Source organism: Haliaeetus albicilla, chromosome 12 (assembly GCF_947461875.1).
Source record: "Haliaeetus albicilla chromosome 12, bHalAlb1.1, whole genome shotgun sequence".
Taxonomy (NCBI): Eukaryota; Metazoa; Chordata; class Aves; order Accipitriformes; family Accipitridae; genus Haliaeetus; species Haliaeetus albicilla.
The window spans coordinates 7,956,852-7,976,409 of record NC_091494.1 but is presented as its reverse complement, the minus strand read 5'-3'; the positions used below and the strand labels follow the sequence as shown (position 1 = coordinate 7,976,409).

Here is a 19,558-nt window from a genome sequence, read left to right as displayed (position 1 = left end):
GCTCCTTTTGCCAACCAGTATTTCTTAATTTCAACCTTAGCTTTTTCAACAGGACAAAACAGAAAAAAACCCACTCATGGTCAAATGATAACCCCAAATTAATTACTCTGTATGGTATCTCACAGAATTTTTTGTGACTATATACAATGAGAAGATTGACCAATTTTACCAAAGGTTAAAGTTAGCTTGCTTTCAACTCTCACTCCATCATTATTTTTAAACAATTCCATATGAAAAAGCTTACATTGCTGGATGCAATCCTTTTACCATTTTGTGCTGCTCTGAAGCAGTGAATGAATCAAAATATACATAAAAAAGTCAATTGTAAAATAACTCAAAATGCACGCATTATTTTTTTCACAGAAAAGACCAGGAATTTTGAAGTTATACCACAGGACAAAACTGTTAAAAAAAAATCTCACTGTTGAAATGTTTATTTTTGATGTTGCCTGTATTACAGTTAATGTGTATATGAACAGGCCACTGGCTCCTGTTGGTTTTAACTGTCAGTTATAATCACTTTAAGCCTAAATGTTTACAATAAAAAGGTAAAAGACGTTATTCATACTGGTTGTGGGCTTTTAAGTAGAAAAAATGTATATGGGAAGTTGGAAAATAAAGCATGAACCTTTGCGTATACTGCATTGAGTGATTTTGCTCAAGCCTGTACAACAGTGGATTTCATACATTTAGCAGATTTTTAGTCCACCTCATAGGTAAGCCCAGTGAAAATCCAGTGCTAACTGTCAGGATACAGACTGAAGTAAAAGCCCATTAAAACATAGCATAAGATGACAACGTCATACAAGAAACCTAGGTTTTATGTAACTGAAGTTAAGAGAGGAGATTCCTATAGATGTACCTCCTTTTAACTCTCCTATTTAAAGAAGCTTACTGTGTCTGTAGCAGCTGCCAAAGTAAAATAATCAGTATTGGACAAAACCCTTTCTATTAATCACTGAAGGGAAGCGAGACTTACCAGATTTTTTACATTGGCTTATATAGCTGGGAAAACTGATTGGCTTTCAAATTTTACCATGTCTCTATATTTAATACAGAAAAACAGGCAAATATTTATATTACAGTCAAACAACCTGCAGGATCTTAAAGAGAAAAGTTTAATGAAATGCAGGGAATTTTCATTACGGGTTGCCATTACGATTTTCAGCTTCTGCCATCAAGGAGTCTCAGGAATTGGTACAGGGTTTATGACTAAAAAAAAGGTTAAGAATTTTAAAATGTGGATATATCCATCACAGGAAAGAAAGATACTAAACAGTGGTACTTCATTGCTTAAAATATACCACTATTTATTAAAAACAGGAATTCAATACAGCTTGATGAGAAACAGCATACTCTGTGGAACAAGTATAAAACTACAATTTCTCCAAGCTTCAATATAAGCAAACTGTTTATATCTGAAAATATATTGTTTTAAAAACTGAGCTAACAAGCAGACAAGCCTCTCTTAAGGGTATACATTATAATGTTTGTATATTTGAAATATATACTCCTGATCAAAAACATGGAGCCAAATGGAAACATGAGTTTTCAAAAGGCTTAGAGTATAATCTGGGGGGGTTTGTTGGTTTTGGTTTTTTTTTATTATTAGGATTTAAAAACTATCATGTGTACTTTTTGCTTCTAAATTATTTTATTTAGAAAGAGATGTCAAAATGAAGAGGCAAAATAATAATAAAAGAAGTATAAAGAAGTATTTAGCACCCATCAGACCTTGTTATAATTCACACTGTCAAGCTAGGAATCACAGTAGTGTGTAAAAGCAATGATTTGAAACTTTTTAGTAATTTCAAGAACAAGTTTTAGTTAGTTTACAGTACTTGCTGGATCTGCTGTCCCTTGGAAGTGGGAGAAGCACAACCAGCATTCAGGCAGACTTGCATCTGATTCGCCATTCAACAGCTGAAACAGACATTATCTTAATTACTGTAATAAAACTGAAAACAAGCCAGCCTACTTCCTTGCGTATCTGTGACATGACAGTCACTATTTTCCAGGATCAAACCCTATATATCTGCAGCTTTCTGCCACTGCAGCTTGTAATCCACAACTTCATTAGCTGTTGACACAGATTTATATGTATTCCACCGCTGTTTTGAGATAACATATAACAGTAACAATTTACTGTTCTGCTATGACATTCTATTTTCCTAGATCAATGAGGGAGCTTGCAGACATTTCCTGTATCAAGAAAATAGCAAAATTTTGAAAAAGTTGATGTCCCAAGAAGCTATGTAATTTGAGGGACTATCATTTGCAATATTCTCCTTATGCAAAACTCACTTACCTCCTTGTGTCTGTGTTACTGCTAGTCCACTGTACTGCTCTTAGGGAGAACATTCTTCCTTAGTGATTAACCCTTACAGTGCACTACTCCTGATAGCTTCCTCCTGCTGTTTGCATTAACTCTGTATTTAGTATGAATTTCTTCATTCATACTAATGGGCAAAAGCAAAATAAGGCATTAACAGTAGTCCTCCACGGAGTAACAACTAAACTTCTTGGACAGAAATCTTAGTTCCAAAGACTTATAGGGAAAAAAAGGATACAGATTTGATGACCACTGGGCAGTACAGGAAAAAATCCTTGCTATACTGATGAAGGACTTGCTGTAGATTTTCTTACTTAAGTCTTCACTCCTGCTTTTAGGGAAGACTGAGTTGGGGCAGCATGGCCAAATTTTTATTAATGCTCCTTGCATTCCATGCCTGCTCACTGTTTTCTGTCTTGTGTTTACAAGCCAAGCATACTCTCTATGTGTATTCAGGACTCAAGGGCTCAAAATAGGCCTTCTATCTCTCATAGTTACAATAATAAACTCTGGAAAACAAGGCTATCATCCTGAACATTGCTACTGGACATCTGGAATTGGACACAAAATGCAAGAGAGATTGATAGGGCTATATAAACCACTGTTATTCTGTATAAAGTCTATTTAATATTTTGCTTTATTTCAGGTTAATAAAAATGTCTCTGTTTTCAATTCTGGGTACTGCTACTCTTAATGGTGAGCGAAAAAACAGTTAAGCATTATCATAGCCACAACTTTCAAGCCTAAGTATCAAACAACAGGTTCATCTTTTGCTCAGCAAAGAGAGATAGCTCAATATTCAGACATGCTGCATTTTATGGTTTCTCACTACATACAATAAGGGACAATACCCTATCTTCAGCTCTTATACACCTTTTTTTTTTTTTTTAAAACTCACCAGGGAGAAAGGAGCTTTCACCTCCATTGCTAGCAATGGATGCAACACAGCATGAGAAAAATGGGACTTCCAGTTGGAGGTCTCAAGTCACCCTCACATATTCTCACTATGTAACAGATGAGGGTATAAAAATTATCAAAACAAGGTTCACATAGGGTTACAAGTTATTAATGTTTTCAACAAATGATCTTTCATACACATTACACACTGTTTGGAAAACGTGCTATTACATCCACAGCAAAACTTCAATTAGAAGAATCAATCTAGCATTTATTAGCCAGTACAAAAAAATGATCATTTGAGAAGTAAGATCAATATAAAAGTTAAATCTTTTTAAAGACCTAGACCATTAATGAAAAGAAAATCCCTCTCTCCTACTCAGATATGTTTATAACACATGTTCAGAATGGATTCCCTCATTTCAATAACTTTTTATGATTTTAAAATTGAGAATCCTCCAATTTATGTTTCTACATTAGCAAGACTTTCCTTTATTGTATCTAACTCCATGATTCTTGACTTTTTTTTCCAAGTCTACCACAGGAATAAAAAAGTATCTTAGTTTATGTCTTAAAATTTTATCATCATTATATCAACCACAGACTTCATTTAATACTTAATGCTGAGATACTTATATGATACAATTTGAGGCCATTCTCTAATAATCACTACTGTTGTGACATCTTGCCTGATGTAGAGGTACGTGCAGGGAGATACTTGACTGAGATCTCTTCCCTGCCTATAAAATTGTTTTCCATGAAGTAACTGCCCAATTAAACAGTGGGTATCAATTCAGAGCTTGGATTAGAAACATTCCGCTAAGTTTGTGAGTTTTATGAAACGTTCTTCTGAGGAAGACAGGAAAGTCTAGATTGACAGCTCTTCCTACATCAGAGCTCCAGAAATGGCCTAACATACTTTGTACCCACAGGACAGAATCTCTTAATAGTTTAAAACTTAAAGAGCGTTTAACTTCTGGCCCTCTGGGAATATCGCAGATTACAGTTGCAGTAAAGTTCGTAACAGTCTGGTGGTATCTGAAAGCAAAGGAGGAGGGTCACACAGCACTTGGCCGTTTCTGGCTCATAAAGGATTTCATTGTTGCAGGCACTGTGGATGGTTGGAGAGCCCTGAGGTGGTCCCCAGTGTGTTAGCCACGCAGCGTCTACTGTCCTATCAGCTTCCCACCATGCCACTCAGTGGCGCACCATGCAAAGATCTGCACACAGTTTAAAGAGCACTGCATAAAAATAACTCTAAAGCATTTAATATGGAACGACAACTTTTTACATGACAAATAACAGCCTGAAATAGTTCTATCAGAAAAAACAATTTTGCGCCCCCTGCTGTCACTAATTCAGGAGCATAAATTAGTTCCCAACCCGGAAACATTCTATATAGGAGGTTATATCAAAAGAACAATTCAAAATTGCTCTTGCAACAATGGTGAAAGCCTGATATTATTTTGGCAAAACTTCTTTTCACGCTACAGTGTCAGAGCACTGGTAGTACTTGATAGACTTTTTTTCCTCTCAGTAATAACTTCAAAAGTTTTATGATCAGAATGGTTAGTTACTCTGATGTACAGAGAAGTGTAATATGGCATGTTTGTTTGGTGCTCAAACATGTATCAACAGAGATGAAGAATGAGAAATGCTGGATTCTGACTGAATAGGCTGCACTGCCTCCTACTATTATTTACCACGAATGAAAGAGGCATCTGTATTTCTCACAAAGAGAGGCCACCTTTTGTGCTGCAGATCATGTATCACACAACATGTATTACTGTATTGTGACATATTTAAGAATTCAATAAATTTGAGCTGTTTCTGCCACCTTAATCTGTGCTTGGCAATACCTTGTTCCATTTAAATCACCTTGAATACTAAGGACTTCTGTAACATGACAGAATTACACTCTGCATTCACTTCTTACATGAGAGTGGGCTCAGGTGATGAAAGACATTTAATTTAAACTGCCTTTCTAATCAGTTACACCAAAGCTTTTGATCTAGAAGTGAAAGACAACAGTTTTGAAATCTCCAAGTTCATTCCTCTCATTTCTTTTCATGCTCAAATGAACAATTCAACCTGGGAATCAAGACCAATCAGCACCTTTGGATAAAACCCAATGTGTTGCTATTATATGCAGGTAGTAAGATCAGATACTTCTTGGTGTAACTGTGAAGAAAAATGCTCAAACCTCTAAAATTGTTCTTCTGCTACAAAGGACAGATGTTCTGGAAGGAAGTACTTGCACAGTGCCGTATTATTTTGGGGTGCAAAGATCTCTATTATGCAAGTGAAACATGCGCCTGCTTCAGAAATTGTAAATATTATATTACTTACTCTTGTAGCTAGAATTATTATTTCACTAAGAGAAGGGTGATTTTTATTGGGTTTTTTTAGTATGCATTTGACTTTTGGCAGCGCTGTCCTGGAATGTAAATGCCAAGTTGGCAGCTTTCAGAAAGGGAAATGTCAGTAAGTTGGGATGGTCTCTTTGGGCTCATATTTCTTGCAGTTCTTTTTCCATGGGCCTGTGTCCCTAGGTTACCAGCAACAGCTCTTAGCTACAGCTTTGTTTCTTATTTTATGTTTTATTAACTCTGGTTTTTCTGCCCCAGCATCATTTTACCCTTCAGGAATTCACTGTAAAGTTCTGTCAGCCTTGTCTTTTCCTGAAATGTGTAACAGTCTAATGGTGGTAGGTTCTAGTATGTGTACCCCAAAGATCTGAAATTTTGACTCTCACAGTGTCAGGCTGTCCTAAGCTGTAGATTACAGAAGTCCAGATTTGCTGGCAGACACATACCTCATGCTTACTCCTCACAACTCTGGTTAGGTTACGATAACAAACATTTTGCATCAGAAAATTCCCTGACAATCTAGTAATACTTTTATTTATAAAAAATGTAATTCCCTTACTGATAGTGGTATTTTAAAGAACAGGAGCTGAATTAGGCTGCTCTAGAGACAAATCAATTAAGAGTTGATTTTAGCTGATAATAAAATACCTCTTGAAGTCCTTCGGACTGGACACTTAGAATTAGCGGTGATAAAACCCTCTCTGTAATGATGACTAAAGGAGATAAAGTTTGCAATTCTGATAAATGACTTACAAGAATCAAGACTCAGTGCAGGTAACTAATTACAGTTCAATGGGAAAAAGGGTGAGCAGACTGAATCTCCTGCACTGTTTCTTTACTGGTTATTACTGTGTGACTAAGAACAGTTCTGTCTAACAGCCTCAATCAGAACGCTCGCTTCCATGAACACAGTGTTGGCACAGAGTTACAAAGGCTGCTGCTTGATGAACATATTAAAGATGACAGACCACGTGCACCTACCTTCCACTGACAGCAAAACACAGTTGACATATTCCATGCAACACTGCTGTGGCATTTTGTAGAAAAGTTGCTATTTTGGGATTCTCCTCAACAGGGCCTTGAATGGAGAGGAAACAGCAACACAGCTTGTCTATCAATCCTATGTTCACCACATAACTAGAAACAGAGGGAAAACTGTATTAAAAAAAATAGTCTCATGCCAGTTTTGGTAACTTTGCAGTGGAAGTAATTTCTGCTTCTCTACTATCAAACCATACAAAATGCAGGTTCTTGATTACTTAAAATACCGTTTCTGAAAGGGTTCAGTAAAACAATTCAAATTACAATGACTTCAGATCTGGGTCTCTGCAACTATCAGTAGTTTTTGTTAAGAGATCTGTCTGTTGTAGGTTAATTTGTATTATACTGTACAAGAAAGATGAGTGTAAATGTTTATTTTACCATACTCCTAGAAGGACAATGGAATTTTGCCATAGTTAAAAGATTTATAATAATCTTGATGGCTCTGCAACAGTACGATTTCTTTTTAGCATGAAGAGATAAACTTTGTAGAACATACTAATTCAAGATGACAATGATGTTACCCAGATAATGTTTTATTGCAATACGTGTATGATAACAACTACTGCCCAGCTGTTGGCTTGTTTGGTTTTTTTTCCTTTTTAAAATATATGCAACAGTTAAGAGACTAATAGAACAAGCAGATAACAACCTTCTACCATCAGTACAGAAGGATCAGGACCAGAAAGCCTCCTCAGGAGCTCAACCAAAACTCAATGCAGAGAAAACCATGCTAGTGACTTTTTTTTTTCTTTTAAACTGAAAACTCCTCTTTCGTTATCACAGTAGATCAGATCATCATTGCTGATCATCAGATCACTACTGCTGAAATTTCTTCTTTGAATTTCTAATAGCTTGGAAACCGACACCAAAAAATTTGCTGTTTGTCCTTGTACCAAGATCTCTCTGTCCACACCAGGTTCTCTCATACTTTGATCAGTATCAACTCCACTTAAACTGCGTACACAGATTTTTTTTTTTCCACGTCACTTTGCTGATATCGCCTAACTTCATGCACTTTACTTTTTCTACCACAAACATTCAGCCTCTTAGACTTTACTCCGTCTCAACTGTTCGTTCTGCTGACTTATGCGAGATCAACTTCCTTTGTGGAGACAAATATCCCGCTGCAATGACTTCCTTCTCTTTCCCCTCTAATTTTCTTTGTATTTTCCTTCACTCTTATCGAGTGGGAGAAACTGCTTGTGAAAATCAGAAGAACTGCTGTTATATCCTGTACCTCCACCTGACTTAAAAGACATGGGGAACCAATTACTTTCAGATACCATCAACTGATTCACTGTTTTTACACTGATAGTCTACACTAAACCATCCTGCTACTAATACTACTCCATCCTACCAGCTGTTCTGTCTACTTGCTCATCAAGTCCATTTGTTAGAGAGTGCCTCTTAGAGCGCCGGGTCCTTGAGATGGGTACAGCACTGGCTGTGTATTTCCATAATGTCAAGACCACCCTGACTTGACTAAGTATGGAACATTATTAAATAATATTGATTCTACTAAATAAGCAATACTGATTAGATAATGCTTGTCACAGGAGCTGTAGAAGTATTTATTAAAAATAACTATTCCTTCACATGTCTTACAGTCTGATTTTGAAAAAATAGGGATTTTTTTAAGATTAGTGTATAAAACCGCTACACTTTTCAGACAGTGTTGTTGCTCAATGACTAATCTCTCTTCAGGGCTAGAAGCTAGACTTTCTGCCAAAGTTGACTCTGCTGACACAAAGCTTTTGGAAGCAAAGAAAGTAATTAAGGAAAAAAATACACTGGATATAAAGCAAGAAGTCTAACTGCAGTATGAAAGATTTTTAAAGCTGCTGAAGTATAGCAGTTAAAACCACAAAGATGCACAAAGGTTTTTAATTGCACACTCATTGCTCAGGTAAGTTTGTTCTATTTAGCAACATGAAAGGTTACCAGCATTAGGTTTCTTGCAGATTTTGATCTAAGCAATCCACCTCATCATACAGGTGATAAGTGAGCTCTCCTGTATTAGCAGAATAATTTCAGGAACAGAGCTGGATGTTAGATACATCACAGTCACAGAGAAATGCTGAGTGCTAGAAATCTCTCTGTGAAATAGGAGGGGAGAAGAAAAACTAAATAAAATGCAGCTAATACTGAGAGATTACTACTCACAAAAAAGGCACAACCATTCTCATCAATATTCTCCTCCTTTTTCCCTAGGAACATCTCTACAGTCCGACTGACACCTGCAAAACATGTTCATTGTTCCCCTTCCTTTACACCCACACCTGGACACAAAGTGGCTGCTCTTTTGGCAGAGAAGAAATGGATGAGAGTTTTCAGTCTACTGGGACTATTCTTTAATGGCATCCAGAGACAATGAGAAGACACATGAAACACTCCCTTCCTTGAAGAATTGAGCATACAGGCAAGTGGAATGTCAAAGCTCTCTAATCTATTGCCTCCATCTCCCAGTCTTTCTACCCATGGTAGCATAGTTCAAATAATTTAGCTACCCTTTTGATACCCAGACAGTGTGTAGATAATTGTTGTTTATGCATCAGGTCTAGTAGCCCCAAATAGGGAAAAAAAAAAAAAATAAAATTTCAACTTTCCTCTTTCTTCCCCCATCTTCCTAAAACTCTCATTTAATCAACTCCCCAAGGACATATGATACAACAACCTGGAGGCGAAAGATTCTCATTAATAACAGAATTTGTCTGGTTCTGACTAGTTTAAAATGCCCTCTCTCTTTTTTTCCTAATTGCGCTATTACCTTGTCATCGTGCCTTTCATTCTCCATTTATAACCAGATCCCCTAAAGTGCCTCAGGTGAGGGACCTAGTTGGATTCTCATGTATCTTCTTATCTTAAGGGTATGCCTGTGCTTGGCCCAGTCAGTGTCAGATGTCTGTTCAGCACAAATATCAATAAGCAGACCTCCCACCCTCCCATTCATAAATGGGGAGAATACAACATCCTGAAATTTCACACTCTTTCTAAACCTGTTTGGGGAGAAGGCGAGTTACATGAGAACAATAAAGTTTTAGAGGTCACTGGTATCTGTGACAACTATTTGTTTTGCTTTCTTCCTCCAGCTGTCTTTTTTGTACCCACCAGTATCATACCAGACTTTGAAAAGTCTGAAGATGGTCAGTATGATACATTTTCAGTAGCATATCTCAGAATTTTATTTCTTCAGAGGGCTGAAGATGTATTGATGACTATTTATATAATTTACTAGTGAAACTATACACTTTTAGCAAGTCTAATATATAGTTGGATCTATATTAGTTTTATATCTATATATTAAATATAGATTAATTACATATATATTCATATATTCAGGTTCAAGTATTTTTACCAAAAGAATTAGAAAGTTTCAAGTAAAAATGAGCAAAACAACGTATTCTCTTTTATTTGACTGTTACAACTCACTGAGTTATTTTGATTGAAATTTTGCTCAAGAAATATACTTAGAAAATTGCTGTTAAAATACAGCTACATTATAAAAGTTTAAATCAGATTATAAGAATTATTGGGTAATCTTTATAATAGAAAGTATATATTTTATGGTAAGCTTATATGAATGCATGTACGATATGCAGGACCACACCGGCAACGGGCATACACAGTTGGCATAGAGAATTGAGAGAAAACAATGCTAATATGGAAGCTGACTCCTAGGTAATTAGGAGATGAAGCGGACGGAAAGGACACAAAAAACCAAGCCCCAAATTAAAAGACTTGTTTTTCTGTATTTCTGTGTCTGCAGCTTTTTGAAGAACATTTTTGTTTGAGAATATTTCAATACTCTTCTTGACTACACACACAAACTGCTCTTGCTAAATTAAGAGTTAAAGCAGCTTGTTCCTTTCTTAAATCATTGCAATTTTCTTTCTTTGTAGTAAAGAAGGTTTAGAGAAGTTTCTTAATTTTTTTAACCTGATTAGATCTTGGACTCTGCTGTTGAAGGCTTCCACTTGCGAGGATTTACTTTTCACTTCTTGTAATATCTTCAGTGCAGTAGAGTGGTTGTTTCCATCTGGGAAGCTGGAGATTAGACATCTGAAAATCACAGCAGTTATCCTCAGAAGTCCTGTTGTTAAACCTTCAAATACCTGCTTATTTGCACTTCTGCCTGAAGTAATATTATGGTCATCGGGAACACTAACCTAAGTAAAAAGAAAAAATAACCAGAATTCAGTAAAAAGAGTCAAGGTTTGTAGATAAACACTTAGAAAGTTGCACATGAGTACACCAAAAATACTAATAAAGTAACATACTCTAGAGTGCTGATGGACATTAAAACATTTCAGATACAGGAAAAGGTCTATACCCCTTATGCAGATAATAAAGCCAAAACAGAATAAATCAAGTCAAAACAGTGTTTAGTGTATGAGAACTGAAGGAAGCCTTATAGCAGCACAGTACTTCATTAGTACGATTGTGGTGTTCTTATGCACACACAGGACTTTTGATGAGTCACTAGCAAAAAAAAAGATTATTTTTTTTTTTAAACTTGACTGCAAATAAACAAACTACTGAGATGGTTCATTTTGACTACTACATTGTGTTACCACAAAGACATATTAAATGTCTAGGATACACAAAGCATTCAGTAACATAGAAGATAGATAGCTATTTTCTGTGGAAAAAATAGCATTAACTGTTGTATGGTAATCCCCTACCTGACTTAGGAAAAACACAATGTACCATCAGAAGGCTACTCAACAGTCATAAACGAACACCCCTACAAAAGTGAGTATTTTGAAAGGCAAGAGTTCTTGTGACACAGCAGATACAGTTGTGGCTCTTCACAGAAAAAGACAATACACTTTGCCAGCAACAGGAATGATCTTTGCAGTGAGGACTTGCTCCATCATAGCAAAAAACCAAACAAAAATATCCTGAAGTAAGTGTCATTCCAAAGTATTTTATGTGGAATTTTAATGTTAGAAAAATTACATATTTTTTTACCACAAAAAGTGAGACTGATTGTGATAAAACTCAGACCATAACTAAGAAAAAAAAAAAAAAAATGTATCTGGAACAGTACTAGTTTGCCCTTAGGAAACAGCATACTGAAACAGCATCTGAGCAGTAGGTTTAGACAACCCACAGGAAAGCCACAGGAGGTGCCATCTGGTAACAGTGGCAAAGGACGCTTGGGAATACAAAATTTTTCCAATCTACGAGGAGGTATTCAGTTGTGCTGCTGAGCTTCTGCATAACTGAATTCAGAACAAATTAGATGACTTGCAGAGGTACACAAAGAGGGTAGTATACAGCTGTTTTAAGGCAGTGAAAGAAGGCAACCTTCACTGAATCGAGACAGATGATTTACAGATGTTCCCCTTCACACCTGAAAAAGCCTGCGAGAGAATTACCTTTTCCTAGTTAAGTGTCAGAATTTCGCAGTCGAGCAGTTTACTACTAAAGCTAACCCAAAGCAGCTAAGTATTTCAAAGAGCTAAGTACTCCTCAAAGGCAAGAATACTCTTAAGGGAAGGCTCCATGGTTTTTTTTGATTCACATTTCTCTTATCCATCTTTTTTTCAAAAAGAAAGAGAACTGCTAAAACTTCTGAAGTCTACAAAAATGAAGAGAGTCCCTATTTTGTAAAAAATGAAAGGCTGTTGAAGTAGAAATTTCTCCCAGGGAGGGAGGCATATTAAAAAAAACCCCTACGCTGACCAAATCTGATGAGAAGAATCAAACACCTCTCTCTCCTCCCTCCCAAAAAACCCCAACCAACTGAACACAAAAAACAAGTAAGGAATTATCTGAGAAGACAGAAAAGTTGCACAAATTCTGGGGCACGACCTGACATACTGGAACATCATAAAGGATGACATGAATAATATGGTTCTAGAAGATGCAATGGGAAATGCTTTTCACCCACAAATCTCAAATTAGGCATGGAGAAAGTCTGAGCACTTTATGGATACCTTCATATTTTAACTATTAAGGACAGCAGGAAAAACATGTCCCATGAATAAGGCCTGACCATCTCAATAAAAAACATCACCTGATGACCACTGCACTGGTCCATCAAATGTCAGTCGCTTGTCAATCATGTCAGAAGCACAACATGCAATTCTGTCTGAACAGACCTCAGAGGAACAGAATCCAATTTTTCTAAATCATTAAATTAGAGCCCACTCCTAAAAAAGGCAGTGAAGTTGAGATGTACAACACGCAAACCCAAAGACAAATCTATATGCAGGACACAGATCTGGAAGGAAATCTTCCTGAAGAGTATAATTTTTTTTTTTAAATAAAGTATTTTATTTTTTCATTTCTGCAGTCCAAGATAATTTAACCAGCTGAAATTCTGCCCTGTTATGATCAAACAGTAAGTGAAGTGTGTGTGGAAGTCCTGCAGTTTTACAGGCAGAATATTGGCAGCACAGACACATCAATCAAGACATGAGGCTCTGAGGTACATTCACCGTGCTTAATGCTGCTGGACTCCACGTACCAATAGACCTCTGTGGAGGCACTTTTATGAGACAGCTTGAGGCTTTCAACACTGTAATTAGTGATCAATATTGGCTGAAATTTTATTTTCATTCCAGGTTAAAATCATTTACACTTGGTATATGCAAGTGAGGTCACAGAAAATCATTCCTCCCTGTATAGGTATCAGGAGGGATTTGGTAACACTCAGTGACAAAGAACAACATGCACATTTCTTTATTATTCATTAGCTCTGAGCCTTGTGTTGGTACTTAAAACTCATTGTAATAGCCTGTTTCTGGTGATGAGCCAAGTGAGCAAGTGAGAAGTCTTTAGCTGCTTATTCAAGTTCAATAGGAAAAATAGTATTATGTTGCTCCAGTAACTTCTGTTGACTAAAATAATTCATACCTAATGATTCCAATTGCCTACTGGAATGGATGGATTAAGCTTTGCAATGTATAAATCAATTTAAATGTGGTGACTTTGTACTAAGAACACCAAGTTTTAAAATTTGCTAACAAATGCTACTCACTGCTATTTCACTCAAGAGAAAAAATTATATATAACTTATTTCTTAAAAGAATTAATAATATTTTGTAGTAGAGCCTTCCATTTGCTGTAATGAACAGTACTATAAACAGATGTCTATTTTTGTCTTCTAGTTGAATGTACATATAAGAACTGTATTTTCTAAGTACATAGCCCTTAGCTACACAAGTTCATGCTTTAATATAAAACTGTTCTTCCTAATCTGTAAAATAAATAGATCCAGCAGTCTTAATACAATCATTTATTGCAGAGCTGATTTTTCACATTTGATTTTTGCAGCAAGTGTGTGTGTGTATTAATACAAAGCAAGACCAAATGTGTTTTTATACTGTGTATGTCAAAGAGGAGATAGAAGGAAATACTGTTTTACAGAAAATGGGTAAATTTGAACTTAATTCCGACCTTTAAAATTTTCCGTTTATACGAACTCAAATGTGTGACAAAAGATCAGCTCTTTTACCGAAGAAGTAATTAATGGCATAGTGTGAAAATATGTTGAGATTTATGTTCAAAATTAATTGGGGTGCTTGCAAAAGTGATGTATTACTTCGCTTGTTGATAATTCCATCAAGCAAGGGGGGAGGAAATCTTAAAATTTAATAGTGTAATTATGAAAGCTTTCAAGCTCTGGTTTCTTTGTGTTGATTGCACAAGGAGTTAATGATATTCAGAGAAACTGTGTTTACTGAACATGGGCTTTAGATAAGTAAATGTTAAAACATACCACGTTTTTATTTCTGAGGTTTAACAGTTTAACTGACACAAATCTACAGGTACAATTACACACTTAAACTGACTTGTCAAATAATTGGTATAAAACATTTTTAAATCACAAAGGAAAATCAGGAAAAATGTAACTATTGTTCAATTACTTGACACATCCAACATCGCAACGCTATTTTAGCATTTATGGTGACTGCCTATGCTGGGCCTAATCAAGACTCCTACTTTCTTTAAATCAGTTCTTGAACCAGAACGCTCTGATGACCAGACTCTCAGCTCCAGTACAGTCTCCATGAAACTGTTAAGCTGTTCAGCAGAGAATTCCCCTTGTGTAGGGATTCCCTTGCTTCTGCAGAGCTGCTGTAAGCTCTTCAGCTCTGCCCAACATCTAGGACTTAATCCTGCAAGATGCTGAACAATATGGCCCCAATCCAGTAAAGCACGTGGGCAAACATTTAATATAGCTGAAAATGTTACTCCACTCTGACTCATGTCACCAAAAGTACCTCTGCATATCAGAGCACATTTTTTTTCTGTGCTAACAAAAAAAAAAACCAAAACAAACCCAAACGGTTTCCAGTTAGCAACGTAGAGCTCTGTCACTGAAAACTCATTTATGCTTTTGTCTCGTAAAAAGCATAATCCTTCACAGCCATCAAGAATTTTAAATATAGAGCTGCTAAACCTAAATGGAAAGCCTTCAAACTTTTTGAAGCACCCCATCTCTGCTCATTTGGTCACTCATGTTGTATTCTTCTCCCATTAACAGTGGTGATTTTGTGCGTTCTGCATGTGTAAGTCATTGGGCTTGCCTCAAAAACACACTGGAAAACATATACTTTCAAAACAGTATCTATAGGATGTCAGACTTTCTATGTAGTAACTAGCAAACTAAAGAAATGGAAACGGCCCAAGAAGTCTATGGGCTTAAGATGGCGCAGATGAAGGTTCCACTTTTTAAATTCCCTACCCCTAAATACTTTAATATGTCATTATTTCTCCTATCCCAGCCCTATTTTCAAGATTTACTACAGGATTAACACACTGGCTTCCTACTGAAGCAAATAAACAAAACATAAGTTTTTGGTCCTTTAAAAGTTACATTATTAAAAAGAGAGAAAAAGACATGAAGTTTCTGTGCTTTTTTACATTGCCAACACTGACTGAATTGCATTAGAAATGACCTAATCCACAGAGCTGACACCTAACTGAGGTACTTTTTGGCCAACCTGAATACTTCTAGGTGCTGGTCTTCAGGTCTCCAACTAGTCCCGAAAACTGGAGGGAGAGCAGGTTTTTTAGATCTCTTAGTAACCTGGAGGGTAGAAACTCCCCACACGGCCTCATTGCTAGGGGCTAGGAGTACTGTCAGTGCCACAACGGCTGAACACCATTTCAAAATGGACCAGAACAGCTAAAAAGCATATATTGCCTCTGATTTTACAATTCTTGCCATAATCAGCGCAAACAAACATGAAGCTGCCTTACTTGTTGCAGTACAGAAGATTAAAAAACTGACCACAAAAGGTTAGAAACTAGCAGTGGGGATCGGATGTATACCGTCATTTGGAAGCACCCAAATTAAATGGCAGCACATTGTGAAGAAACGGTGGAGAAAAATCACTTCACTGTGACTGGATAGCCAGATTAACTTAAATCATAGTGACCCAGTTTGAAATTTTCAAAATTTCAACCAGAGCTATAAATGGCAACCAACTCTGGCAAGTCAGACTGCTGGAGAGAGACTGGCAAGACTTTTCTTTTTTTGCTTTTCAATTCTGAAATCAAGCCTGTATGTTGCAAGTTTACATAAAATTATCTACTTAAAGGAATAAAAATAATCTCATTCTAGCCTTTAGCAATTAATCTTAAAACAGAAAGAAAAACAGTCTAAAAATTTTATTGCACGTGCAGGATATTAGCAATAATGCACATGAATAAATGAAGGGCATAGCGGTGACTACCCCAAGCTAGTCATTTGCAATTCTATGTAGTATCCAATTAAAAAATGAAACAAGAAAGAATCCATGTAATTTTGCATATTTATGTGAACAAAGAAATATAACAACAAAAATGTCTCAATTTCTAATTCTTAATTAGTACTGATTTGCATTATGCTTTAACTGGTAAAAGCAGGTATGCTATGATGGGAAAGATGTGACTGAATGAACAAAATCTTTCTAAGAATTTTTACTGGACAAGGTGGTCTTGTCCAACTTGTTATTCTCAAAAGCTTTTTGAAATTTCCCTTTGATCTATCTGAGAACATATAGCAGAAAACAAGCTGTCATGCTTTTCTTATCGTGAAATCATAAAAGGACAGACATCCAAAAAAAAACCCCCCAAACCCCAATCTATTTACAAAACATAAAATTACTTACAAATGCAGGCACAGATATGTATGGTTTATATATATACAGCTTTTTCAGATATCTTCATGGAAGAGTATATGACAGCTGTCACTTGACTAGAACCCCCCCCCCCCCCCCCCAAATAAAAAACTATCCTTACATGCTCCACATAATTAATTGTTTCTCTCAGTGTGAAACCTTCCAAAATATACAATTAGAAAAGTTTTCAAAGCAGAGCAAAGATAGCAGTCTGTAGATAAATGAAGTTACAACTCTAGCACAAGACTTCTGTGAGTGTAGGTGGGAAGGTTTGATCCATTAACCATTAAAATCAGGAAACACACTACTACTAACCTCAACAGACACCAAATTAGGCATTACCTGAGCTAAGGAGACTAAGAAAGGTAAAATGGTAAGTAAAATCTACAGAAGGTTTCCTACCACTCTGTTTAGGTATGAGATAAAAGAAGGTCTAAACAGCACACTTTTAACAATTAACTTGGGCAGGCTGGATGTCACTAAAAAAAACCCCAAATACAGTCTATTTGTTATTCTACCATTTCCCACTGGTACCCAAGCTTTCATTGGAAAAAAAATATTATTTTTTTTTTAATAATTCTTCAAGTAATATTTTGAAGAGAAAAATGTTACACCAGTGTAAACAAAAATGAACACTTTGTCACCAGTGAGAAGTGATTGTTTTAAATTTTATTCTTTAAAATGTATAGCTTTGAGTTTTAGCAAAAGTGAAGCAGACATTGCATTCGATTGATGAATAAAAACAAAAATAAACCCACATTAAATTGGTTGGAAATAAGGTTCATACTGGCTGTATTCAAGAATATATTTAAAGGTTTCTCAAAACTGGATTATTTCTGCCTCTGCATTCAGCAAATATTGCCAAACTTGTTTAATAATTTGTTAAAACCTTGCAAATATATGTTCTCATTTATTACTCCTGGTATTACTTGGGGTTTATTTTCCAACAGCAAGTGGAAATACACACAACACTGGCAAAGGCAGCATCATACAGCTCACCAAACTAGAATAGTGGAGGCAGTTAAATTCTTTGGAGGGGTGTCTTTTAATATTTTGGTATTCAGAGCTTGATCAAATTAAAAAAGTGCTCTCCATTTGTCCATTTCTTTTTCGTAAAAAAGAGAAATTGAAACTTGATCTGATTTATTATATTTCCGAGAGAGAGAAATCAGCATTAGAAAAGCAGCACTGTATTTATTTTTTTGTACTTAAATATGTACTTCACGGACCTACGAAGATATCCTAGTTTAAGGGCCAATTTTGCCTGAAAAGAACATAAGAGACTTTATGCATAGGAAAGAAAAGTCCACTGTGGATCACGGGAAACATTAAGCTTTAATTACAGTTTTGCTGCAATTCAAGGGTAGTATTTGGCAATAGACTGAAAACAGCTCTAAGCGTAGTAAATTTTTCTTACGTAGTATCTCCAATCTGCAGGTGGCCAACATTTCCCAAGAAATACCCTCTGTATTTCTTCAGGAAAAGTGCAGGTTGTTCACACAGCGCTGCACTGAGAAAAGGGAAGGTGTTTGGCATCAGAATGGATCTTGTCACTTGTGAAGTGCTGAAGGATTTCATCTCTTGTGTAATTATCCATGGAGCCTGTGCTCTGGCTTGCTCTGCGGAGAGCCAGCAATGTTGTGACTGGGCCAGCACAATACATGCACCTTTCACTAAGTATATTTGAAATCTAATACCTGGAATCCTCTTGGAAAGATTTGGTGAAGAACAATGAGCTGGCAGCTACTTAGCAGAGAATGCACAAGTTGCATTCAGGTTTTCTTTGTGTCAAGGACCTTCGGACTATCTTTTTAAAGTGTTCATCAACAGTCCTATGGCTTGTTGATTCTAACAGTGTCATTTAAATTATTTAAAGTATGTACATAACTTTTCAATTAACAAACTGCTTGGCTCATGAAAATACATACACACATTTGTAAGTAGAAAACCAAGACTAAATATCTTATGATGAGCAGGTCACTATGAATTAAAAATGAGTTTTCAAATAAAATATTTAATGACATTTCAAATTAAATGCAACATTGGAAAATTAAAACTTTCACAGTTAAAGAGTCCTGCTATTTAAGCACTTCAGCAAATCAAAGTACAGCGACATATTGACCTGACTTATATTCCTGATACCAAAACACGTTAGAATCACACATAATATTCTATACTTTAAATATTACTACAGGGTGAATTAAAGACAACCTCAGAAAACATTAAAGATAGAACATTGTCCACTCACGAGAGTTCCTGGTATGCATGCTTTTGCAGAATTTATTAGCAGAAGCAAGTATACGCATTTGTATGGAAGTATAGTAGATACAGTTACCAAATACATACAACAAAAGAATCTTACTCTTTTGAGCCTTTAGTGTCATGTATCTCCTGGTGTTCTTATACTCTAAATACTCTAATATGTTTGTGAAGCACACAAACATTTCTAAATTAAAATAGCTATTTTACATACCGTAAACTGGTGTATCAACAGGTCCATTAGAAAAGTGATCTTATTACTAAAAAGAATGTAGGTGCAGTTTTCTGCACAATTACTGCAGGTGAGGCTGTAAGCATTTACTGTATTGCAGAGGGACCTAAAAAATCAGAAGGAAAGAAAAATAAAAATAAGACTTTTACTTCTTTCTTCACTAAATCAAAAGCAAATAAATGGAAGCACATCAAAAAACAACCTTTCAGCAATACACATTTGTTCTCTTGAACTTGGGATTCCAAACAGAACTAAAAATTTACATGAAATCAATTAAATAATCAGTAACTTCAAAACAGTAAAGCCA

At 36.0% G+C, this 19,558-nt stretch overlaps 1 protein-coding gene across 2 annotated transcripts in view; it reads right to left on the bottom strand.

The window, feature by feature from the left end:
* The window catches only part of SCAPER (S-phase cyclin A associated protein in the ER), a 171,686-nt gene that overhangs the window by 29,204 nt on the left and 122,924 nt on the right, over positions 1-19,558 (bottom strand). For both annotated transcript variants that reach the window (XM_069797892.1, XM_069797891.1), the window contains 3 exons: positions 19,234-19,357; positions 10,579-10,808; positions 6,580-6,735 (listed from right to left, as the gene is read on the bottom strand). In XM_069797892.1, coding sequence (XP_069653993.1) covers positions 6,580-6,735; positions 10,579-10,808; positions 19,234-19,357 — 510 coding nt within the window. The remainder of the gene's footprint in view (positions 1-6,579; positions 6,736-10,578; positions 10,809-19,233; positions 19,358-19,558) is intronic.